Below are 26,062 nucleotides of genomic sequence, written 5' to 3' on the forward strand. Positions count from 1 at the left end.
TTTGAAAAAATGCTCATAATAATATAAGCCTTCTAATGTCGTAAAAAAGTAAACGAATGTTTAACAAATGATGCCAACATAATGTAGACATGTTGTGGATGTGAATATAAGGGGTACTACGGTGCTGACCACTTATCCCCTATCTAAAGAATAGGGGATAGGTTGCCTGATCAGGCGAGGTCCCGCCGCTGGGGACCCCCGCGATCTTGCACGCAGCACCCCGCTCTCATCAGGCCCCGGAGCGAACATCACTCCAGGTCTGATGACTGCCGATCACGGGGCCAAAGTATCGTGATGTCATGGCTTTGCCCCCATGTGACGTCGCGCTCTGCCCCCTCAATGTAAGTCTATGGCAGGGGGCAAGAATGCTGTCTCTCTCCTGCCATAGACTTGCATTGAGGGTGCGGAGCGTGACTTCACATGGGGGCGGAGCTGTGACGTCACAATAACCGGCCCTGTCATCAGACCCGGAGTGGATGTTCGCTCCGGGGCCTGATGAGAGCGGGGTGCTGCGTGCGAGATCGCGGGGGTCCCCAGCGGCGGGACCCCGCGTGATCAGGCAACTTATCCCCTATCCTTTAAATAGTACCCCTTTAATAACTAAATTTATTTGGCATGACTATTTCTCTTACAAGTAGAGAGTTTCAAACATAGAAAAATGAAAATTTTTCAAATTTTTCACAATATTTTAGAGTTGTTCACAAAAATCGCTTCATGTATCAACAAAAATTTACCACTAATATAAAGTACAATATGTCTCGAAAAAACTGTCTCTGAATCACTTTGCCAGGTAAAAGCAGTTCAAAGTTATTACCACTTAAAGAGACACATGTCAGATTAGAAAAACGGACTGGGTCATGAAGGCCAAAACTAGCTGGATCATGAAGGGGTTAATAGATGCAATTTCTGTCAAATTAATATGTCACATCTGACTTTTCCTATTCTAAACTTGATGCGATTTTCAAGGTTTAATATAAATGAAATACAATCTTTGTATAAGAGAAAGTATCTTTTTAAAATATTTTGTGTTTTAACCCTTTAATGGCCCATACAAGTTTTTATAGCAGCCAATTTAGAGGAAAACTGTCTCCTGTTCACCCACATTAAACCCTATACACAGGAGACCAGTGCCCCTGAATATTTAAATTCACCCGGCGGGCCCGCCTCCTGTGCGCAATTCACCGAAAAAAGCAGAGGGACACCGCTCCGGGCCGCAGGTACGTATCTTAGTCAGTTTCCTGTTCACCTGCACTATAACCCAGTGTATTGGGTTTTGTGTTGGTGAACAGGATGAACTTTTTCCTTTTTAAAGCCTATGTTTTACAGACAAGTACCCAGAGTTAGGCAGCTGCTACCTTCTCATTTTCTATATATAGCGCTCAGTAAGCAGTGTGTGTATACAATAAAGCTGTTGGGTCAAACTAGACAGTACTACTTTCCTGTCACTTGATTTGGGGGAAGGAGTTAAAGGGGTACTCCAGTGGGAAAAAAAATTTTGAATCAACTGGTACTGGAAAGTTAAAAAGATTTGTAAATTACTTCTATTTAAAAAAATCTTAATCCTTCCAGTACTTATCAGCAGCTGTATGCTCCAGAGGAAGTTGTATAGTTCTTTTCAGTCTGACCACAGTGCTCTTTTGACACCTCTGTCTATGTCAGGAACTGTCCAGAGAAGGAGAGGTTTGCTATTATAATGTGCTTCTACTCCGGACAGTTCCTGAAATGGACAGAGGTGTCAGCAGAGAGCACTGTGGTCAGACTGGAAAGAACTACACAACTTCCTCTGTAGTATACAGCAGCTGATGAGTACTGGAAGGATTAAGATTTTTAAATATAAGTAATTTACAAATCTGTTTAACTTTCCAGTTGATTAGAAAAAAATTGTTTTCCACAGGAGTATCCCTTTAAATTGCCAAAAAATATAAATCTATGGTACCAACAAGTCCTACTGTATAAATGGCTCCACTAACCAGGTCATGGTATGTGTCGGAATAAACATTCATTACAAGAAGACACATTATAAGTTCTGATACATTTTCTTCAAGCGATTAAAAATATATTTGTTAAAACCTTATGGTTTTTAATCTGTAACACACACACAAAAAAAAAAAAAAAAAATTATATATAATCCAAGGTATTATGGGAGGAAATTGTTAAGACAAAGTGCACTAGAGCAAGATTCAGCAGATTTTTTTAAAGGGAACTTGCACTACAGGTGCCCTACACCTAAAATCTACTGTGACTACCACTTGGATTTTAGGTGTGGGGCTTGTTGGTGCTTGGGCTTTTTATGGTGTAGATTTTTGCTGTAAATTACACCAGTTTCTGGTATAAGTTATGTATGCTTGTGTAGAAGGGTGCCAAGTTCCCCTAAGTTCATAAAAATCATAAAAATATGTAAACCTCTTATGAATAATGGAAATTTACTTGTTTAACCACAACATGTAGAAAATAGCTAAAAAAAATAAAAATCCTGGTCACTGAAGTGCATCTGTCGCGTGAATTACCTCTGCTAAACTGCTGACGCAGGCAAGACGGGATAAGTGACTGTGTCGTACCTCTGTAAGTTAGCTTGATGACTTTGTTCTGTAGAAGAAACTTGGCATGGCCTGGGGTAGGTTATGTTCCAGGGTTGCAATGCCTCACTCCTCTGACGCCATTCCTGCTCCTCTTATTGATTGACATACAGGGCTAGCATGCCAGCGGACCCCGGGCCACGCCTCTCTGACACTTGAGGACCATCTAAAATTTCTCTTAAAGGATAAAGCCACCAAATCCACTAACGCTAATCCCTGGTAGAATATGTTGGCAGTTTAGCAGGGTTAATTCAAGTGACAGGTGCCTTTTGGTGTGTGGGGGGGGGGGGGGGGGTGTTATGACATTAATTTTAATGGACCATCTTTAGAATAGGCCATTGGTACCAGATTAATGTAAATCCAACTCCCAACATCTCCTTTGAGCATCTGTTTACTAGGCACAGAATTATACTCTCTATGGCAGATCTGTCCGGTACTGCATCTCAGTCCCATTTACTTATAAGGAACTAAGTTCCTGCAGGTCAAGTGAAGTGGTGCCATATTACTGACCCTGAGAATGACAGGACATTGAAACAAAAAATAAATTCATAAAATTCAGTCCTAGACAGGTTTGTGCCCATTGCTTTCTATGCTATGCTAGGAGGAATGTTTATGGTGGTTCTTGTCACTCCTGCAGTGATACTAAAGGAAGATATTTTCCTAGTGAGATAATAACTTTTGGCTTTTATTTTTATTTGTTAAATTGAAGGTTGCTGATATACTCAGTATGTGGAACACTGCAGGAGCTGCTATCAATTGAAAGAGCTTCTTCAGCTTCAAGTAGATGAAAATTAATTGTTATTTTGCAGTAGAACACGTGTTATAGCTGCGCATTTATTCAGCATTTTCATATAAGCTAACCCAGTTAGTTTGGTGGTTTGGAAATCAAAACTTTTTGGTGCCTATCTGGCATCTTTTTCTTAACACTTTTTTTTAGTTCTGTCAGAATTTGTTATGTTGGTATTAATGATCAGTACTTTTTTGTGAAAAAGACAAGTAATTTAGCAGTAATACTTTTGTAGACTATCCAGAAGGCAGGCAGGAAATGCAACATCAAAGCTTTGTACATTGAGGATAATTCATTAAAGGGGTACTCCAGTGAAAATAAATGTTATACAGATTTGAAAATCTTAATTCTTCCAGTACTTGTTCTAGAGGAAGTTGTGTAGTTCTTTTCCACTCTGATCACAGTGCCCTCTACTGACTCATCTGTCCGTTTCAGGAACTGTCCAGAGCAGGAGAGGTTTGCTTTGGGGAATTGTTCATGCTCTGGACAGTTCCTGACACGGACAGAGGTGGTAACAGAGAGCACTGTGGTCAGACTGGAAAGAACTACACAACTTCCTCTGGAGCACACAGCAGCTGATAAGCACTGGAAAGATTACGTTTTTTAAATAGAAGAAACTTACAAATCTGTTTAACTTTCTAGCACCAGTTGATTTGAAAACATTTGTTTTTCACTAGAGCACCCCTTTTAAGATAAACCAAATAAAACAGAGTACTTCTTAAATTTCTGTCACCACGTATTTCCCTTCTGAGATTTAGTGCCACCCTGCTGTTGTACGGGGGTTTGTGCCCACATTGTAGATCATGAATTCAGGTGTTACATTTGGTTCCTATATCCATAACTGGAAAGTTCTTATCAGTTTGAATTCTCATATTGTTCTCTTTAGTCATTCTCAAAATTACCTATCAGTATTAAAAGATCATTGAATTCTGAAGAGCAAGATAAAGAAAAAAAATATTTAAATTCAATTATTGTAAACAGCTATAGAGAGGGTTTAAAGAGTACCTATCACTATCTAAACTTTCCCTAATCCCCCTCCCCATCTGTCCCTTACTTTGACAAAGTCTATCCCTGCATTTATTTTGCTTTAAAAACCCCTAAAAATAAATTTTTTCTATGTTCTTTGGTAGTGCAGTTGTAAGCAGAGAGCCAGGGAGGTTGACATAGCAACGGCAAGTCCGTAGAGCAGTGCATATATAATTAGCCATGTGGAAAGTGGACAGAGGTGAGAGGAAATGAGAAAAAGAGAAGAGGGAATGTATGCTCTCTGTTTGATCCCTGCTTGTGTATGAGCTGAGTGCTCTCCCTCCCTCCTTCCTGCCTGTCTCACAGGCTGGGAGCTGCACAGAGCTGATTTCAGACTCACTCACTGAGTCCGAAATGCTTGCTGTCAGGATTGCTAGGGAGACCCCTAGTGGAGAAGTAAAAAAAACATGAAAGGAGGATTTTTTTTTTTTTTTTTTTTTAAACAAGCAATTAAAAAGTTGTTCAGTAGGGCTTTATCTTTAATATATAAAAAGTTTATTTCATGAGAGGTACACTTTAAGCGATTTGAAATATATAAAAGGTTTTATAATTTTTTTTATGGCGTCTAGTCATGTTACTAAATAATAAATAAATATATACATATTACTGAACAACCCCTTTTAAATGATATCCGGAAAAAATTTAAAGAAAAAAAATATTCAAATTCAATTATTTTAAACAGCTATACAGAGGGTTTAAGCGATTGAATTACATAAAAGGTTTTATTATTTTTTTAATGAAGTCTAGGCATATTACTAAAAGATAAATAAATAAATATATACATATTACTGAGCAACCCCTTTTAAATTATCTTGAAAACATGTTTTTACTTTTTTGTGGCACTATCCACCTTTTTTTTTTCGAAATCTTCTTAGGCAGGGTTCACAGAAAACAGAAAAAGGTGCACAGCTTTCCGTTATTATATTTCCGTGTCAGTTCTGTTCTTGGTTTTGGCTACAAATACTACCCATAATACTACATGTGAACTCGGCCTAACTGTGTGTTCCTAGAAATGTCATCCTGTCTTGGTCAACATGCCACAGTGCACACCAAATAGTTATCAAAAAGTCTAGCATCCTTTTATTCCATAGTCAAAAGTTATCCTTAAGATAGGAGATAACTACCATAGCTGATCGTAGAGGGTCCAACAACTGATCTCAAGAACGGAGGTAAAATGTCACCCAGAATGAATGAAGCTCATGCACAGTCTGCTCTCCATTTGTTTTCTATGGCGCTTCAGAACATTGCCTAGCACTGAGCTTCTGTTCAAAAGCCCCAAATGAAGCACTTGAGTATGTGCAGTGCGTTACATTTTTTCCTGTGGACGTTCTTCATTCTCATGATCATAAAGTTATCCTCTATCCTATAAATAATGCACTACAAACCATCCACATGATCCTGAGTTTTACCTTCAAGTCCTGAAAGAAGCTGTTGGATCTTTAAGCGCTTTTTTATCTTAAAGGGGTACTCCACTGCTCAGCGTTTGGAACAAACTGTTCCGAACGCTGGAGACGGCGCACCAGGAACTCGTGACGTCATAGCTCTGCCCCCTCGTGATGTCAGGCCCGCCCCCTGAATGCAAGTCTATGGGAGGGAGCGTGACGACTGTCACGCCCCCTCTCATAGACTTGCATTGAGGGGGCAGGGTGTGACCTCATGGGGGGGCGGGGCTATTATGTCATGAGCGCCGGCTCCAGCGTTCGGAACAGTTTTTTTCAAACGCTGAGCAGTGAAGTACCCCTTTAACATTGTCATTATTTTGGAATAAAGAATGTCAATTTATTTACTTTTACATTCCCTGATGGTTTATGCATCTTTCTCAGGACTCTTTCTAGCTACTATTTGAGAGCAGGGGAGCTTTATCTAGGCATCACAGGAAAGGTGTCAAAAAATTAACTAAGTTATATCATACCCACCTCTAAAATATACAACAACTGATCCACAGGTGAAGATAAATGAGAGGAGCAATCGTAACCACTTTTTACTTAGGCACTGCTAGTTGCCAGTGTATGTAGAGAGGACTACCTCTTAAAGAAGAAGGATCATGTAAAAAATACTTATCCCCTATCCAAAAGATATCCGGTTTGGAGCTCCGGCTCTCCTTCAGAGAGGCACGTCACGACCTGCCGCCCGAAGCGGGGGCCGCCAAGCCCCCTCTATATAGCTCTATGGGAGAGCCAAACGGCTCTCCCATAGAGCTATATGGAGGGGGCGGGGGTCGTGACGTGCCTCTGTGAAGGAGAGCCGGGGCTCCAAACAGGAGATTGCGGGGGGGCCCCAGTGATCTAAAACTTATCCCCTATCCTTTGGATAGGGAATATGTTTTTTTTACTTGAAACTTCTCCTTTAATATTAGGAACTGTTACTTTACCTTTTGTGCTCTATTAAGTGTTCCCACCCTTTTTGAACAGGGATCCACAGGCATCTTTAAAATCTACTTTAGATTATTTATGGTTTGATAAACACTATTTACTTAAATCTTACTGTGCTTTGTAAAATGTTGTTACGGATTTGGCGATGTGTTAACCCAGCCTAATCTGGTTGACGGCTATGCTCTGGAACACATGTCCAGTGTTGGAAGATAAATGCGTACAGCCATCAGTGAGTCAGTGTGCATAGACAGATGGATAGATACTTGACAATGACTTTGAATATGTCACAAACTCCAGATTGGGAATAGAATGCACTCATTGTATTGGCATTTTTTTTTCTGCCAACCATTCCTCTTAGCATTATCCTTCTTCACTGTACAATAAAATGTTCTGTCTGCAGTTACTTCTTTGATCTGTAAACCTTTACCATATTCTGTTTGAAAGGGAAAAGCATGGGGAGTGCTGTTGTTTCTTAAAGCTCAATTGTGTATGTAGGGCAGAGGTTACATTACATACTATTGGAATAATATAGGAGTATTAGTGATCATACTGTACTTTTTATGTCTCCCTCACAAGAAATCTTTTTTTTATGCTTCCTTTTGTAAGTTAGTCCAAATGTTTTTTTCTTCATACCGTATATACTCGAGTATAAGCCGAGTTTTTCAGCACGATTTTTCGTGCTGAAAACACCCCCCTCGGCTTTTTCTTCGAGTGAACTCTCCGACCTCAGTGGTCTTCACCCTGCGGACCTCCAGATGTTTCAAAACTACAACTCCCAACAAGCCCGGACAGCCGATGGCTGCCCGGGCTTGCTGGGAGTTGTAGTTTTGAAACATCTGGAGGTCCGCAGGTTGAAGACCACTGCGGCCTTCGACATCATCCAGACAAGGGGATGATGACAGGCGGTGATGATGAAGGGGGGATGATGACAGGCGGTGATGATGAAGGGGGGATGATGACAGGGTGATGATGATGAGGGTGTTAATGACGGGGGTCTGGATGATGACAGGGGGGATGATGTATTTCCCACCCTAGGCTTATACTCGAGTCAATAACTTTTCCTGGGATTTTGGGGTGAAATTAAGGGCCTCGGCTTATATTCCAGTCGGTTTATACTCGAGTATATACAGTATATCTTTTTCAAGATGTTTTTTTTTTATTTGATAAAATATAGAAAAATACCTTTTTGCACGTGAATGCTCACAAGTGAAGCTACCATACATTAGGAGTAGTTATATATCATTTTGTTGCCCAGCTCTGTGCAGCATCTTTTGTTTTGATGTTGCCAGGGCTTGTAGTTGTTGAGACATGAACAGAGGTGTAAGGAACTCAAGACTCAATGAACATCTGCAGTGAATAAAGGCTGGGGCTTATTAAAAGATAAAAGTCCACTTACTTTATTTATAACCTCTTAAAATCAAAAGTGAAACAGTCCATAGATGCATGGTGAATTACAGCATGGTGGGTAGAGAACCAACACATTTTGAGCTTATCTTGCGCTTAATCATAGGTACTGCATCTGATTGGTGCTCCTCAGTGAACTGTAATTCATCCATGTCTGCCTCCCTACAATAAGAGGCATTTCACTGCTGCCATTTCAGGACCTTGCACGCAGTGATTCTATAGGTTAGCAGTTCATTGCCTCTTGAGTATGGCAATTTGAAGTAACTTATACTGTGAACCTATCCAGCCTCATATGTGCCCTGGTCGTATGATAAAGTGTGCCTAAAAAAGGGTGGTTGTGTACCAGAAGCTGAAACACCGATAAGGGGGCGAATGTCTGGACCGTCTCTAAATGCTCTAGGCTCCTCCCATAAACACAGGCTTTCACTTATGGTTGTGTAACTCCTGCCAAAGCACTTGATTCCTAACCCTACCTATCCAGCCTGGCCATATGTACAGTTAAGGTATTCCTTAAAAGAGGGCAAAAACCACAGATGACATAGTAATAAGCCATTGCGTTTACTGAATACGCAGTACATTTTTTCATCTAGCAACATTTTCTCTTTAAGAGCCGAGGCAAGTGCTCTCTAGCAACATTCCTGAAGGTCTTGGCTACCTATGACTTTGTGGCCAAGATCTACGACTTTGCGGAGATACAGGTCCAACTTCTCTTGTCTCTGCAGGCTGACGGAACATGGTATATCACTGTATAGCCCAAATACTATTACAAATTCTAGGATTTAGAGCTTGCAGTTCAGTCTCAGATCCTTGGCCTTTAGGATCACAAAGACTTAACCACAACTAAAAGGCTTATTGTCAAGCAGATCGTGAAATTCCACTAATAAGGATGCCAGGTTAATGTACTTTGCCTCGAAATCTCTTTCCTGATATTCGGGGGGGGGGGGGGGGGTAAAGTCTGGTGTATTGATGTCGCTGGTGGAGGACAGAAGCTGACCTGAAGAATAGTGAGTACCGCTTTGAGAAATAAGCATGACATGACGTAGACCAGTTGAAATAACAAAACCTGAATGAAGTGACCCCACCATAAATGAAGTGACCCCACCTCGGCCGAATAATGAGTACGCTACAAAAATGACTGTAACCCTCTGGCTTCCTAAACCACTGACACTGTTACATAGGTGTAAAAGAAGGGTACATGTCATAACTTTACTTTAAATGTCTTTGATCCGGTAAAAAAATCACATTTTACTGTTGCATTCAAGTGTCAAAGAGGTGTTCTCCCCGGTCACAGCGTTTGATAGACACACAATTGGGGCCTGTTTACATTTTGTGCATGCGCAGTGAGTCTCCCAAGGTCAGTATCAGCCTCACTGCGGAGCCCTGTGTGTCTAGCAAGAACGCAAGCCTTCCAGTACTTATCAGCTGCTGTGTACTCTTTTGTCCATGTCAGGAACTGTCCAGAGCAGGAGAGATCTCCGTTATGCTGTAAAGGATGTCTCTGTTACTAGAGATAAAGTCCGGGCAGGACCATATTATGTGAATCCTATACTACTGGAAAGATTAGCAGATATTTGTTCAGATCTATGTATTTCTCAAAAAAAATAGAAGTAATTCACAAAGTCAAAATGACAGGCAGAATCAGGTCCAGATAAGTGACGGGCATGATTTAGCGAATTGTGCGCTGTAAATTAGATGAAGAGATGGAAATGGCTTGAAAAGTTGGCAGAGGACACTTTTGATTAGATTATCTATGGCGCCCTGTTCACTCCTTCAGGTCAGTCTGAATTATTACTTCAGCAGCTTCTGGGTAATTTACGCTTTAATATAATTTCTTTGAACATGAGTATTAACCATTTTCTACTAATCCTGGCCTGTTCACCTAGCATACTGGTACCAAAGAAATTTGTTTTTATCCTATAGCACAGTGGTCCCCAAACTGTGGCCCTCCAGATGTTGCAAAACTACAACTCCCAGCATGCCTGGACAGCCGTTGGCTGTCCAGGCATGCTGGGAGTTGTAGTTTTGCAACATCTGGAGGGCCACAGTTTGGGGACCACTGCTATAGCACATCATTTTTCAGGACAGATTTTTTTGGGGGGATTGAAAAATTAAAGCAGCAATATAATTGGTTGCTTTGGACATCTGCTCCATTTTCTCTTGTCTCAAGGTTTGCAATTTAAAGAAGTTAAAAAATATAGTATAAAAAAAGTACCAGTCCCGGGCACAATATATAATTTAGTGTTTTTTTTATTTTTTTATTGTAAGGGAACCAGTTACCTGTTTTATGCTGTCCAAACCACAGGCAGCATTAAACAGGCACAGGGACTGGAGTCTTGGAAAAACTATTCATATTTTGAAAAAAAGATGGCAAGATCTAGGTGGGTAGTCATGGTACCCCCATGTAAAGGCAGAGATGCGTCACTTGGCTGGCAGGATGGAGAACAGCCCAAATGTCTAGTTACCCTGGTCCCAGCTGCTTTTTTTTAAAACTATGCTTTTGCTGAAACAACTAACAGTTTTAGCGTAAATCAGTATTCCGGGGCACCACTCCCTGCTCCGGTTTTATCCTAGCCATTGTTTAGGCAGCATAAAATAGGTGACAGGTTCACTTCAAATGCTGCCCAGTTTCAAAGAAGCTGAAATAGATGAAGTGACATGGAAGCCAATGGACAGGCTAGTATTGTTACCTTGAAGCCGTGATGTTGTTTAAAAGGGTACTCCGGCCCTAAGACATCTTATCCCCTATCGCGGGGGTCCCGCCGCTGGGGGCCCTCACAATCTTTCATGCAACACCCCGCTATCATCAGCCTCTGGAGCGAACATCGCTCCAGGTCTGATGAATCACAGGGCTGGAGTATCGTGACTTCAAGCTCCGCCCCCTCAATGCAAGCCTTACCTGCCTCCTGCGCGTCCGAACAGCGATTGATTGCTGCAAGCCTGAAATCCAGGCTTGAGCAATCAACCACCGATAACACTGATCAATGCAAAGCTATGGCTTTGCAGTGATCTGTGTAAAAGATCAGTGTGTGCAGTGTTATAGCCCCCTATGGGAGCTATAACACTGCAGCAAAAAAGTGTACAAAAAAAGTTAATAAAGATCATTTAACCCCTTCCCTAATAATAAAAGTTTGAATCACCCCCCCTTTTTCCCATAAAAAAAACTGTGTAAATAAAAATAAACATATGTGGTATCGCCGTGTGCGTAAATGTGCGGCCTACCGTATTTTTCGCCGTATAAGACGCACTTTTTCTTCCCCAAAACTGGGGTGAAAAAGTCGGTACGTCTAATACGGCGAATACACCCCTATCGCGGCGGTCCCTGCGGCCATCAACGGCCGGGACCCGCGGCTAATACAGGACATCACCGATCGCTGTGATGCCCTGTATTAACCCTTCAGACGTGGCGAGCAAAGCTGACCGCCGCGTCTGAAGGGAAAGTGACACTAACAGGGCTGTTCAGTTGGGCTGTTCGGGACCGCCGCGATTGCACCGCAGCGGTCCCGAACAGCCCGACTAAATAGCCGGGTTAGTGCTTACAGGACACTGGGAGGGACCTTACCTGCCTCCTCGGTGTCTTCTCCGTTCAGGGATCCCCTGTATGGCCGGCGCTCTCCTTCCTCGTCATCACGTCATGGCGTACGTGCGTCGGCGTGCGTAACAACGTGATGGCGGCGACGGAGAGCGAGGATACCCGGCCGGCAGCAGAGGCGTTTCGGAGCGACGGGGACACGGCGACAGCGATGGAACGACATCGAGGGCAGCGGTGATGGGTCCGGAGCGGCGGGGACACGTGAGTATTACTTCCTATGCAGTGGTCTTCAATCTGCGGACCTCCAGATGTTGCAATACTACAACTCCCAGCATGCCCGTACAGCCAACGGGCTGTCCGGGCATGCTGGGAGTTGTAGTTTTGCAACATCTGGAGGTCCGCAGGTTGAAAACCACTATTGGGTTGAAAATCTTTATTTTTTTAGATTTTGCACCTATAAATTGGGTGCGTCTTATACGCCAGTGCGTTCTATAGGGCGAAAAATACGGTATATAAAAATATATCGTTAATTAACCTGCACGGTCAATGGCGTACGTGGAAAAAAATTCCAAAGTACAAAATAGCGTATTTTTGGTCACTTTTTATAACATAAAAAAATGGATAAGAAGTGAACAAAAAGTCCGATCAAAACAAAAATGGTACCGATAAAAACTTCACATCACGGCGCAAAAAATGAGCCCTGATACCGCCCCATACATGGAACAATAAAAAAGTTATAGGGGTCAGAAAAGGCCAATTTTAAACGTATACATTTTTCTGCATGTAGTTATGATTTTTTTCTGAAGTAATAAAAAATCAAACCTATATAAGTAGGGTGTAATTTTAATCATATGGACCTACAGAATAAAGATAAGGTGTCATTTTTAGTGAAAAATTTACTGCCTAGAAACAGAAGCCCCCAAAATTAACAAAATAGCGTTTTTTCTTCCATTTTGTCGCACAATTATTATTTTTTTTCCATTTCGCTGTAGATTTTTGGGTGAAATGACAGATGTCATTACAAAGTAGAATTGGTGGCGCAAAAAATAACCCATCATATTGATTTTTAGGTCCAAAATTGAAAGGGTTATGATTTTTAAAAGGTAAGGAGGAAAAAACTAAAGTGGAAGAACGCTATGTCCTTAAGGGGTTAAAGGCATTTACCACTATAGAAAATGATCTTTTAAACACATGATAAGGGATTAGATATCGATGATGGTAAAATTTCCTTCATTTAAGGAGTTGCTTCTTTTAAATCCATCCACTGTGATAGTCTTGGCTCACTCTTGGGCAGCAAATGGTTAATTCAATTTTATATCCACTTTCTCTCCTCTTTTTACTATTATTAATCTTGCCTCGGCGGTCTATCCGCTTGCAATTTTGCAGGCTTTATAGCACTTCATTTTATCTACTGTATATTGTATATCTTCAAACCCTTAAAATGTGCAGTGAAGAAAGGTCATGGACAAATCATCTGGGGGCAGGTTCATCTGTATTGACCTTTTTTACATTTTCCAATGGCTGTCAGCAAACACAATCCGATGTGCACTTCTCTTACAACAGGCTAACATTAAAGACATCAAAACTGTGCACTGTTCCCGAGGCACCTTCCGTTGCTTGTGTTCGAAGAGGTGCATTGCAATAACTTTGGGAAAAAGTGAAAATGGTATCCGTTTTATGGCACTAAAGGGATTTGCTGCAGTCTTCCCTGTGTAGGTTGAGCGCCATATTTCTACAAAACTTATCTTAAGGTTTATTTAATTTATACAGAGTAAACTGTGCAATGATGCTGCCACCTGGTGGTTAAATGAAGGTTCATAACTTATGCGATAGCTCACATAGGTGTAGGCAGCTGGGATATGCTGAAAGTCTGCAACGCTCTAAAGGAATATGGTACTTTTTAGTGGTGCAGGTTAAAATCCATGATTCAAAATATGTATACTGTGTTCATGAACCATAGGCGATGTTGGCTTTTTCTCTAGAGGAAACTGTAGTGGATACGTTTTTTATTTGCCACAGATGAATGCCATTCAATGGAGCTAATCCTTCTGTACCTACCTATTGCTGTTTCTACATCAGTCAGTTAGGGTGCGTTCACACCAGGGTTTGTCAATATAGGGACCGGATCCGGCTGGGGGGAGTGAAAACCAGATTATCCCATACCCCAGTGATATACTACCGTTTTAGGTCCGGTCACAAAACTGGATATGGGGCACAAATGAGCCAACCATGGTCACTATCGGATTCTGGTCGGCTCATTCAAATGAATGAGATGCGGACTGGGTCCGGCTGGGGTACAGGAGTGCCCGGTTTTCACTCCCCCCTGCTGGATCCGGTCCCTGTGTTAACAAACCGTGTTGTGTGAACGCAGCCTTACTCAGTTATTTTTTAAAAGATTTCTTCCCAGTGTGAATTTAGGTCCGCAATAGAAAAAAATTCTGCACCCCAAGAAGCACATCGTCGATTCTCTTTGAAGGCTATGGGAGGCATACTTCATGTGATTTCATATGGAATCTGCATAAAAACGCCACCCTCTACCAGTGTATCCCAACCAGGGTGCCTCCAGCTATTGCAAAACTACAACTCCCAGCATGCCTGGACAGCCGAAGGCTGTCCAAGCATGCTGGGAGTTGTAGTTTTGCAGTAGCTGGAGGAACCCTGATTAGAAAACACAGCCTTGTACCATAGCCTTATGGTATAAAAAAAAAAAAAAAAGTCCAGATTCATCAATTAAATAAATAATAGAATGTAGAAAATAATACAGGAATGTAGGTGCACTACTGTGGTAGATGTAAACAATGACATTGGCTAACCCTTAACACTGATGTTAAAATTGTATTATGTATTATATGAAGTACATACCAGAGCCCGCACAGCAACGCCAATGTTTCTAAAGTGGCACGGGACCTAACACTAAACCTACCTGTGCGTGATAAGCAAAACCAGGGGCCAGTGGGCAATTACAGCAGCATTAGGCCGAATCACAGCCTCCTCCCAGGTTACCTCCAGTGTGGCTGAGCACACATACAATGGGAGGAGGGAGGCAGACTATAAGCCCCACCTAAGTTGGCTGATATAGTTGCTGGCCTCACATGTGCACCTTAATGCTGCCTAGAAAGTGTTCAAGGCGCATTACATATGGAGTTTACACACCACAATGTATAAAATAATGAAATAGAAAATGTTGTGATAGATATATATATATATATATATATATATATATATATATATATGGTGAATTTTCAGTGGTGATTGCACAAACAATAGCTGGCACTGCAAGGGAAATGCCTGGTTGCCCCAGCCTTCTCTGGCGACATCAGCTGTTTGCAGAGGATGTTGGGAATGGGATCTTGTTCTAATCTGATGAGTCCAAGAAAATAAAATGTCTGCGTCCAGGCTTGGGCAGAGTGGGTTCTACCTGTGTGTCAAAACAAGTGCAGGAAGTACTGCTTAGCCAGGGCCAGGCACAGGGAAACAGACAGGGCAGGTGAGTATTAGGATTTTATTAAATTTTTTGCCCAGCCCAAACCTGGATGTGCACAATTTTTTTTGTGCAGGTTATATCGGTGCCCAGAGGCCTACTCGAGCGTGATTGACAGCCCAGGCCTCTCCGACATCACCACTTTACTCCCTCTGCACATCCAGGTATCGCGCTTCTCAGTGGATTTTTATGTGAGGGGGCAGAGCGGTGACATCTGAAAGGCCTGAGCTGTCAATCATGTTCGAGTAGGTGTTCATAGAGGCCAGAGCAGTGGTGACTACTTGAAGATGCACCACGCCCTGGGAAATACATGGAGGGCCATTAACATATGACATGAGACACTTTCGGCATTATGGATGACTCAATCTAGAATATCTGAAACGCACGGAATTTGACACAAAGGCCATTATGAGGTTAAGCGCTCCCTGTCCCCAAACACTTTACATTCCGGGTTGCCTTTATATAAACTTTAGATTGCTTCAGCAAAGACACATACTTTAGTGTTTTGATTTCATTGGTGATTTCATCTGATACGACCTATGATTGTTGTTATCTAACACAGAATACTTTCCTATGTCTTGTAGTTAAAAAGTGTGTTCAACATGACTGCCAAAGAGGGAAGAAAGAGATCTGTCAGTGCCTTGGTGGCGGTGGGAAATGGCAATGGAGCAGCAGGTAAGGGCTTTAGTGCTTCTTGTAGGGCTTTATTTCTACAAAAAAATTGTGTTCTTATAAATGAGTGGAAGACTCTGTACAGTACACAGTACAAATACATCTAATATCACTTATCATGCCTCTGGTCTGTAAGCAGTTCCTAGGAAAAACACTACACAAAATGACCAAAGGCTGTTTATTGCAAACTATAAATATTATAAAGAAGCATCCAGATTTTAAAAAAAAATTTTTTGCCCATACCATGCACACTCATCATCACTAATGATACAGCCTCTTCTGTTTTATTCTGGCCTAGCTGCATCCATACATTTCATTAATGTGCCTGTTATGTGACCAGCATTCAGACCACATGAGAATGACTTTATGTGTCAGGAAGTGGTCTGCCATAGGTCATATGACTTTCTGTTAAATATAGGATATCATGATCATCAGATTCTCCTGGCAGCTCACAGACCCCTTCTCTCCCAGATCTGTATACTGCTGCCATCAGATCAGGACATAGTAGTGTTTCGCTCACACGTTGCATTTTGGTCTGTTTTTGCAGTGATTTTCCCAAAATCAGTGTCATTTTTCCAACTTTGCAATTTTGAAAATTGCAGCAAAAATATGGGCAAAACTTGTGAGTTATCTCAGCCGGAAGACTTAAGTTCTTCTTAAAACATCTTCAGTTGTGATTATTGGTGAAAGTATTATGGAGATACTTCTCAACAAATCTCCCATTTCGAAGTCTCAGCAGTTACCGCTGATGGCTGCTCTAGGTCCTACCAGTTGATTAGGTTGGTCTAGGTGAATTGCAATGATTGCACTTATCGCTTCTCTGCAAAGCCAGTGGATTGAATGAAATCATTTCTGCGATAAATAGGAATCAGTATTGCTCAAAACCAATGACTGCCACATCGGGCTAAAACATTTACACATATAGACATACACAAGAACCTCTTGAATAATAACCAATTTTGCCCTACGTAAGCAGAAAAAAAATTCTGGAGTGCTTCTTCAACTGTACAGTGAACAGATATGAACTTGGTTGTCTTCTTGACAGGGTTTGCTCTTGGAAAAGCCAGTGACAGACTCATAGCGCTCAGAAAGGTAAGTCTCTTTTCTAATAAGTCTTTTTAACTAAGCATCCTTATTTTACCCCTTCTGAAACCCAGAAGTCAGTAACATAGTCTCTCCTGATATTCTGCTTCCTGGCAGCTGCTTTCCATCCTGTGACATGTATTTTATTTTTATTAATATCATTTTCTATTAGAAATATAAACCTACTACTAAAATAACAAAATTTCCCCTAGAGGCCCCAGGGAACGGCCCAAGACAATTATCATGGAATATAACAGCAAGTGGGTTCGGCAACAATCCACAAAGTATCAGGAACAGCAAACAGCCACCCATTGAGCAAAAGGGGCAAAATAGCCCAGGACCCCAGAGTAAAAAAGGCCCGAAAATGACAAAAAAAAAACAGTCACACTCCATTCACACCCCAGTACTCTCCCCGTCCCCCCCCCCACACACACACACACACACACACACACACACACAGATTCGACAGAGTCTGAGGGTCAGCAGAGGCAGGAAGAAGAAGCCAAGGGGTCCACACTTGACTCACTTACAACGCATAATAGAGAGGTACATACTTATTCACCAAACTAAGCCACCTAGACAGAGGGAAGGGGGGCGACGCATCCTTCCAAGTCATCGCAACCACTTTTCGGGCACAAAAAAGAAGAAACTGAATCAGTAAGCGCCTATGAGAGCTAGACACTACACCATTAATAATACCCAAAAGACACACCCGAGGAGTGAGTATAAAGGGAAACTCCAAATGATCCGCTAGAAATCTCATTACCTCCCTCTAAAAAGGAGCAACACTAGGGCAACTCCACACCACATGAAGAAACGTAGCAACCTCCTACACACAACGAAAACAGGTATATGGGGGGGAAAAAACAATGTGCTTTAACTTCTCGTATAAAGCTCGTCAGACAAATCAGGTATATCCTTCACCCATTTCAAAGGCCATTTCAAAGGGGCTAGGCCCAAAAGTCTGCAGCAGAGTATATGCCTGAGTGAGAGGTTTGGAGAGGACCGTGGTACCCAGAAGAAGCTCCACCTCAGAAAAAGCAGGGGTAACCGTCAAGGAGCCAAACCACACCTGAACTGCATGCCTAAGCTGGAGGTACTGAAAGAAGGCACTCACAGGGATGCTATAACGTTCCCTCATGTCGGAGAAGGAAAAGAGAACCTGATACTTCCCAAACAGATGGAAAACTAATTTAACTCCATAAGTTCCCCAGAAGCTGGCTCCGTGTAACCCGTGTAGGTGCAGAAGGTGAGTATTCCCCCACAGGAGTGCTCAAGGAGACCCCAATGGTTGCGGAAATCTACTTGATACCACAGACCTAACCTTGGCCACTGTCTGAATAGGGACAGGATAGGAGGATGCAGAGTACCTGTATAACGTGTTGGTAAGGCTCTTGTAGGACCCCATCAGCGCTCCAGCCAAGGCAGTAGTCGCATTTGAAAGATCCAGGTTGATCCACCACACTGCATACACCAGTTGAGAGGCAAGAAAATAATTATACATGTCAGGAGCAGCCAAGCCACCATGACGATTGGCGCCTGGAGAAGAGCCCGACCCAGTCTAGGTTTACCTTGCTAGTAGAAGGATCTCAGAGCGCTACATATGTAAAAAAAAAAATGCTTGGGAGGGAGGAGGGAAGCTAAGTGATCCTGTGACATATATGACTGCCTACTTGTCATCCCAGCAGGTACAAACACTGGGTTCACTTCACTCCATGCTTTGCAGGCTCTGCTACCTGCTCTGACCTATTGCCTTACCATGGACTATGCACAAACTTTGCCATCCCATACCTCTACAGCCTGTTCCTGGGCTTCTTTGTGAAGCTTTCCACTGTTTCTTGTACCACAAGGCTAGCTGTCTCCTACACTTGGACCACTCCCAAAAGTTTTAGACAGGTGGGAAAAAATGCTACAGAAGAATACTTTCTTAAATAGTGTTAAAAATTTGAAGCCAATCACATGGCTCCTAATGGTGTTTCATGATGCATATGTTTCTGTTTGTATTTCTCAGCATTAAGGACACTATTAATCCTGATTAAATCCCCAACTTAATTTGCTGAATTGCAGCCCCAAACTTGGGAGGACCTCTACCATGCTTTACTGTTGTCTGCAGACACACATTATTGTACCTCTCTCCAGCCCTTCAATGAACAAACGGCCCCCTGTTACAGCCAAATGTTTTACAATTTTTACTCATCAGTCCAGAACACCTGCTGCCATTCTTCTGCACCTCAGTTTCTATATGTTTGTGCACAGTTGAGTTGCATGGCCTTATTTCCATGCTGAAGATATGGCTTTTTGAGCGCAATTCTTCCATGAAGACCTCTTCTGGCCAAACCTCCCCTAACAGTAAAAGAATGTACCTGGTTCCCACTTGTTTGTGCTAGTTCTGTGCTTATGGCACTGCTGGATATATTCCAATATCAAAGGAAATTAAGCATGATGTGTATCTGCTGCACTAAGTTTCCTTGGCTGACCCCTCCTTGACCACTTATTTGTGCTCGGTAGATACCTGGAAGACGTGGGGACCAGTGAGTGGAGCAGGCAGCTTGGAGGATCGGCAGGCAAGTGGATGCAGTGACGGCATCAGAGGCAGCAGTGAAGATTGCGGTAAAGTGATCTTCACTGCTGCTTCTAGAAGTTTCAAAACTACAACTCCCAGCATACCCAGACAGCCTTTGACTTTCGGGGCATGCTGGGAGTTGTAGTTTTGCAACATTTGGAGTGTCACAGTTTGGAGACCACTGTGCAGTGGTCTCCAAACTATGTCCTTCCAGATGTTGCAAAACCACAACTCTCAGCATGCCCAGACCGTCCAGGCATGCTGGGAGTTGTACTTCTGTAACATCTGGCCCTTCAGATGTTGCAGAACTACAACTCCCAGCATACCTGGGCAGTCTTTGCATGCTGGGAGTTGTAATTTTGCAACATCTGGAAGGGCACAGTTTGGAGACCACTAAACAGTGGTGTCCAAACTGTAGTGCTACAGATGTTGCAAAACAACAAATCAAAGCATGCCGAGACTGTCTAGGCATGCTGGGAGTTGTAGTTTGGCAACATCTGAAGGGCCAGATGTTACAGAACTACAACTCCCAGCATGCCTGGACTGAGTTGTAGTTTTGCAACAACTGGAGGCACACTGGTTGGGAAACATGTCTGTTTCCTAACTCAGTGTTTCCAAACCCGTGTGCCTCCAGCTGTTGCAAAACTATAACTCACAGCATACACTGACAGATCATGCATGCTCGGAGTTGTAGTTTTGCAACAACTGGAGGCACACGGGTTGGGAAACACTGAGTTAAGTAACAAACTCTGTGTTTTGCAACCAGTGTGTCTCCAGCTGTGGCATAACTACAACCCTCAGCATGCATGGACAGCCAAAGGGCATGCTGGGAGTTGTAGTTTTGCAACAGCTGGAGGTTTGCACCCCCCCCCCCCCCCCCCCCATGTGAATGTACAGGGTACAGCGAGTGTCTTGCTGCAAGTTTAAGATGCAGCAAACTTTCCGCTGCAGCTCAAACTCCCAGTGGGAAACTCGTTGAACCCCCGCCTGTGTGAATGTACCCTAAAAACACTACACTACACCTACACAAATAAAAAGGAAAGCACTATATATACACACCCTTACACAGTTACACCCCCAATTTTTTTTTTTTAAATGTCTCGTACGGCACTGTTTCAAAACGGAGCCTCCATCTGTTGCAAAACAACTCCCAGTATTGCCGGACACATCCATTGACTGTCCAGCCATGCTGGGAGTTTTGCAACAGCTGGAGGCATCCTTTTTGGGAAACACTGCTGTAGGGTAATTTTGGTATCGGAGGCAAGTGTAATTCTTGCATCCGGGTCTGTCCCTAGTTAAGGCCTCAAATGCGCATGGCGCTCCCTCACTTCGGAGCCCTGTCGTATTTCAGGGCAACAGTTTAGGGCCAAATATGGGGTATTTCCATACTCGGGAGAAATTGCCTAACACATTTTGGGGGGCTTTTTCTCATTTTACCCCTTATGAAAAGGTAAAGTTGGGGTCTACTCCAGCATGTTGTTGTAAAAAAATACATTTTTTACACTATCATTCTGGTGGTACCCCAACCTTTTTTTATTTTTTACAAGAGGTAAAAGGAAAAAAAAGACCCCCAAAATTTGTAACGCAGTTTCCCATATGTGGACATAAAAGGCTCTGCGGGCGCACAACAAGGCTCCGGTGTGTGAGTGCCACGTACATTTGAGGTGAGTTGCACAGGGGTGGCTGATTGTTACAGCAGTTCTGACAAACGCAAAAAAAAAAAAAAAAAAAAATGTGACCCCACTTTGGAAACTACACCCCTCACGGAAAGAAACGAGGGGGGGTATAGTGAGCCTTAACAACCCACAGGTGTTTGAAGAATTTTTGTTAAAGTTAGAATTGAAAATGAAAAATGTGTATTTTTTCACTAAAATACGGGTGTTATCCCAGATTTTTCATTTTCACAAGGGGTAATAGGAAAAAATCCCCCCATAATTTTTAACACCATTTCTTCTGCGTATATACGGTAAATACCCGATATGTGGATGTGAAGTGCTCTGCTAGCGCACTACAGGGCTCAGAAGTGAAGGAGCGCCATTGGGCTTTTGGAGAGAAAATGTGTCTGGAATTGAAGGCCATGTAGGTTTACAAAGCCCCCATGGTGCCAGAACCACATTTTGGAAATTATACCCCTCAAGGAATGTAACAAGGGGTGCAGTGAGCATTTACGCCCACAGGTGTCTGAAAGATTTTTGGAACAGTGGTCCATGAAAATTCAAAATGTAATTTTTTCAGAAAGCTAAATGTGGCTCTGAGCATTGTAGTGCACCCACAGAGCACTGGGGGGGGGATAATTTTCTCATATTACATCTTGTAAAAATGGTTAATTTGGGGAAAAAACTGCATTTTTATGAAAACTTTTTTTTTTTTTCATTTACACATCCGACTTTACCGAAAAGTCGTCAAACAGCTGTGGGGTGTTGAGGCTCACTGTACCCCTTGTTACATGCCATGAGGGGTGTAGTTTCCCAAATAGTATGCCTTTTGTGTTTTTTTTCTGTTATGGCACCATAGGGGCTTCCTAAATGCGACATGCCCCCCCCCCCCAAAAACCATTTCAGCAAAATACACTCTCCAAAATCCCATTGTCGTTCCTTCCCTTCTGAGCCCTCTAGTGCACCCACAGAGCACTATACGTTCACATATGAGGTATTTCCTTATTCGAGAGAAATTGGGTTACACATTTTGGGGGTCTTTTACCCCTTGTAAAAATTCAAAAACTGGGTCTACAAGAACATGTTAGTGTAAAAAATGAAGATTTTGAATTTTATTCTTCACTTTTCTGCTATTCCTGTGAAACACCTAAAGGGTTAACAAACTTTCTGAATGTCATCTTATATACTTTGAAGGGTGCAGTTTTTATAATGGGTCATTTATGGGGTATTTCTAATATGTAGGCCCCTCAAATCCACTTCAAAACTAAACTGGTTCCTGAAAAAAAGCGAGTTTAAAAATTTTGTGAAAAATTGGAAAATTGCTGCTGAACTTTGAAGCCCTCTGATGTCTTCCAAAAGTAAAAACATGTCAACTTCATGATGCAAATATAAAGTAGACATATTGTATATGTGAATCAATATATAATTTATGTGGGATGTCTACTTTCCTTACAAGCAGAGAGCTTCAAAGTTAGAAATATGCAAAATTTTCATGAAATTTTGAAATAAGAGTATCAACGAAAATGTACCACTATGTTAATGTAGAATGTCACGAAAAAAACTGTCTCTTAATCAAATTCATAAGTAATAGCGTCTCAGAATTATTAATGCTTAAAGTGGCAGTGGTCAGATATGCAAAAAAAATGCTCTGGGCTTGGTCCTTAAAGGGTTAAATAAAAGATATTTACAAATCTGTTTAACTTTCTCGCACCATTTGATTTAAAAAAAAAAATTTTTTCCAGGGGAGTACCTCTTTAAAACCTTTTGCCCGGGAGAGACTTTGCTAATGCAATATAAAATACCTTGTGTTCTGTGTCCTTGTGTCGTGCCGTTGTGTCGTGCCATTGTGTATGACCTATGACATAAAACAGCCTACGACAAACTCCCATTTGTAGCAGAGTTTGGCTCACCAAGTTTTTTATCCTCCTACACAGCCTTTACTGTTTCTGTTAATGACTGTTTCATCCAATTATACCAAAATATCTGTTTAGTGTAATTGGTTTATCATACACCGGACTATAATCCTAGAAAATCCCTAACTGTGCATGTGTACCTAGAAGAAAGCATGCTGTTTTAATGGGTGGTCACACCAAACATTGATTTTTCTTTTGTTCACTCACTTTGCATCTTGTTAAAGGGGTACTCCGCTACCCTAGTGTTCGGAACATGATGTCATGCCACGCCCCCTCACTGCAAATCTATGGGAGGGGGTGTGGCGGCCATAGTCTTGCATTGAGGGGGTGTGGTGTGACATCACGAGAGGCGTGGCTGTGACGTCACAACCCCGTTGCCCGCACCCACCGTTCTAAACGAATGCCGGGTGCTGCAAAGAAATCGCGGGGGTCCCAGCAGCGGGCCCCCTGCGATCAGACATCTTATCCCCATTCCTTTGCATAGGGGATAAGATGTCTAGGGGCGGAGTACCTCTTTAAGTGATTAATGTATACTACTGACACTTCAAATTTATTTTAAGCATTCTTACTTTGCAGCATTTTTCCACACCTACCTAAAACTTTGGTACAGTACTGTATATTTTAAGGTTGGCATTTTTTTATCCTACTGTACTGATTGTTTAGTTACTAGTAATGATTCTTTCTGGATGTACACAAGCCCAATAAAGATAGCAAAAAAGGTGCCAGACCAAGAAATGTATTGATTGTTTTCAGTATTTTGTCTTGTGTTCTTAGCTAATACAAGCTATTCCTTCCACTATTCAGAGTACATACCTTTTGGTGCTCTGTCTGTTTCTGTGTGCACATAAGTCTGTTTTCTCCGGGTTTTTTTTTTTTTGTTCCAATAGATATGACAAATTTTCGAGTACATTACATCTCATAGACCAATACGTGTCTACAGGTTCTATCTCAAACTATCTATTGAAATAAAATGGCACTAAAAATGGATTTCCTCGTGCTACCATTTAACAATAACTCATCATTGTGTGCTGATTTTTGCATTGTGCTTTTTCCTTTTGTTCTCTCTCCATTCAGGCAAAGAACAGAGCTATCCAGTATATACACTATATTGAGCGATACAATGACCACACAAGTAAGCTATGAGTGTAAATGCCCCTCTATCTGCATCATTAAATGAATATAATTATATATCTATCATATATCCATCTAGTATTGATGCTATTTTTTGGCCTTACTAGCCAGACAGAGATTTGCTTATTTTCCTATTTGCTGTCCTAGTTATATAGCAGCTCAAATAGATGAAATGGGTTAAAGGTGTTATCCCATGATTTAAACTTACATCTCAAATTTACAATGTGAAACATTTCCTAAAAAATGTCTAGATATTGCTGTTGCACACTTGTTATGGCGCCACCAGTGTTCTTTTGATATCCATTCTGAACATCCACCATATGTGTCCAGTGCCAATGGTCATGCATGTCCAGTAGCTCAGTCCAGTGTCCAGATCCTTTTGAGTGGAGTAATTTTTGCTATTGTGCAAGATGGTCAAAAATAATATATGCACTGCAAAAAGACCTACGCATTACCTTGGTGTCTGTATTGTAGGTTAACGGGTTTATGTAGGGACTAAACCAAGCAGTAAAAATTATTGGCGGGGGGGGGGGGGGGGGGGTCATTTCACAAGCCGGTCTCTCAGTTGTAGTAAATCCAACATCCATGAGAGGCATGCCCCTAAATAAAATAAAACCTACATAAATTGGAGATCATTGTAACCGTATGGACCTACAGAATAAAGATAAGGTGTCATTTTTACTGAAAAATCCACTGCGTAGAAACGGAGGCCCCAAAAGGTACAAAATGGCTTTTTGGTTTTTTTTAACGCAGATTATGTTGCAAAATAAGTGACGTCATTACAAAGTACGATTGGTGATGCAACAAACAAGCCCTTATATGGGTCTGTAGGTGCAAAATTGAAAGCATTTTTTAGAATGGAAGGAGGAAAAAACAAAAAATGCAAAAACAAAAATTGGTCGGGTGCTTGAGGGGTTAAAAGTCACAATTGATATATTCATGACCACTGCAAAAGACTAACCTTAAAGGGGTACTCCAGGGAAGTTTATATCAGCTGCTGTATACTACAGAGAAAGTTGGGTTTTTCTCTTCAGTCTGACCACACTTCTCTCTGCTGACACCTCTGTCCATGTCAGGAGCAGGAGAGGTTTGCTATTGGGATTTGCTCCTACTCTGGGCAGTTCCTAAAATGGACAGAGGTGTCAGCAGAGAGCACTGTAGTCATACAGAAAATAAAAACTCTACTTCCTCTGTAGTATACAGCAGCTGATAAGTACTGGAAGGATAACATTTTTTAAATAGAAGTAATTTACAATTCTGTATAACTTTCTGGAACCAGATGATATGTAAAAAATGTTTTCCACCGAGTACCCCTTTAAAATAATGCTCCAAAGGCACCACACAACCTGGATATGTTCCCTGTAAACCATCCTGCTGGATATGCATGGCTCCTGTGGCCCCTGTTATCTTCCCTGGCTGTTTCATATTCTTTGCCATCCTTCCCTCCTCTTGCCTACATCTCCCAGCAATCATTGCAGCACTGCTCTGCTTTACCAGCCCAACGCTCCTGCTCTGAGCAGCAGAGAGAGGTTCAGTGTGTAATTGGCTGAGGCTGCACACACCTCCCAGTTCTCAGCACTAAAGAGAACAAGACTCATCAGTGCAGGACAGAAACCATGTGGTCTGTCTCTCTCAGGAGGGTGGGGCTGCTTTCAGAGAGCGATTTGTACAGATGGCTGGATGATGTCATTGCTTCACTTCATGCATGTAAGGGGCAACCAAATAGGGGTAACTGTTTTGTATAGCTAATGAATGATATTTAGACAATGAAAGGTTGATGAGAGGGAAAGGATGGGCTTTAGAGTTGGGTTTAGTTCTCCGGAATACCCCTTTAACAGCTGGTCTGTACTTTTTTTTTTTTTTTTTTTAA

At 41.9% G+C, this 26,062-nt stretch overlaps 1 protein-coding gene across 3 annotated transcripts in view; it reads left to right on the plus strand.

The window, feature by feature from the left end:
• Window positions 1-26,062, plus strand: part of MRPS5 (mitochondrial ribosomal protein S5) — a 91,724-nt gene that overhangs the window by 52,511 nt on the left and 13,151 nt on the right. For all 3 annotated transcript variants that reach the window (XM_056567540.1, XM_056567542.1, XM_056567541.1), the window contains exons 6-8: window positions 15,760-15,850; window positions 16,893-16,939; window positions 24,136-24,193. In XM_056567540.1, the coding sequence (XP_056423515.1) occupies window positions 15,760-15,850; window positions 16,893-16,939; window positions 24,136-24,193 (196 nt within the window). The remainder of the gene's footprint in view (window positions 1-15,759; window positions 15,851-16,892; window positions 16,940-24,135; window positions 24,194-26,062) is intronic.

The sequence above is a fragment of the Hyla sarda genome, chromosome 3, assembly GCF_029499605.1.
Source record: "Hyla sarda isolate aHylSar1 chromosome 3, aHylSar1.hap1, whole genome shotgun sequence".
NCBI classification, from domain to species: Eukaryota; Metazoa; Chordata; class Amphibia; order Anura; family Hylidae; genus Hyla; species Hyla sarda.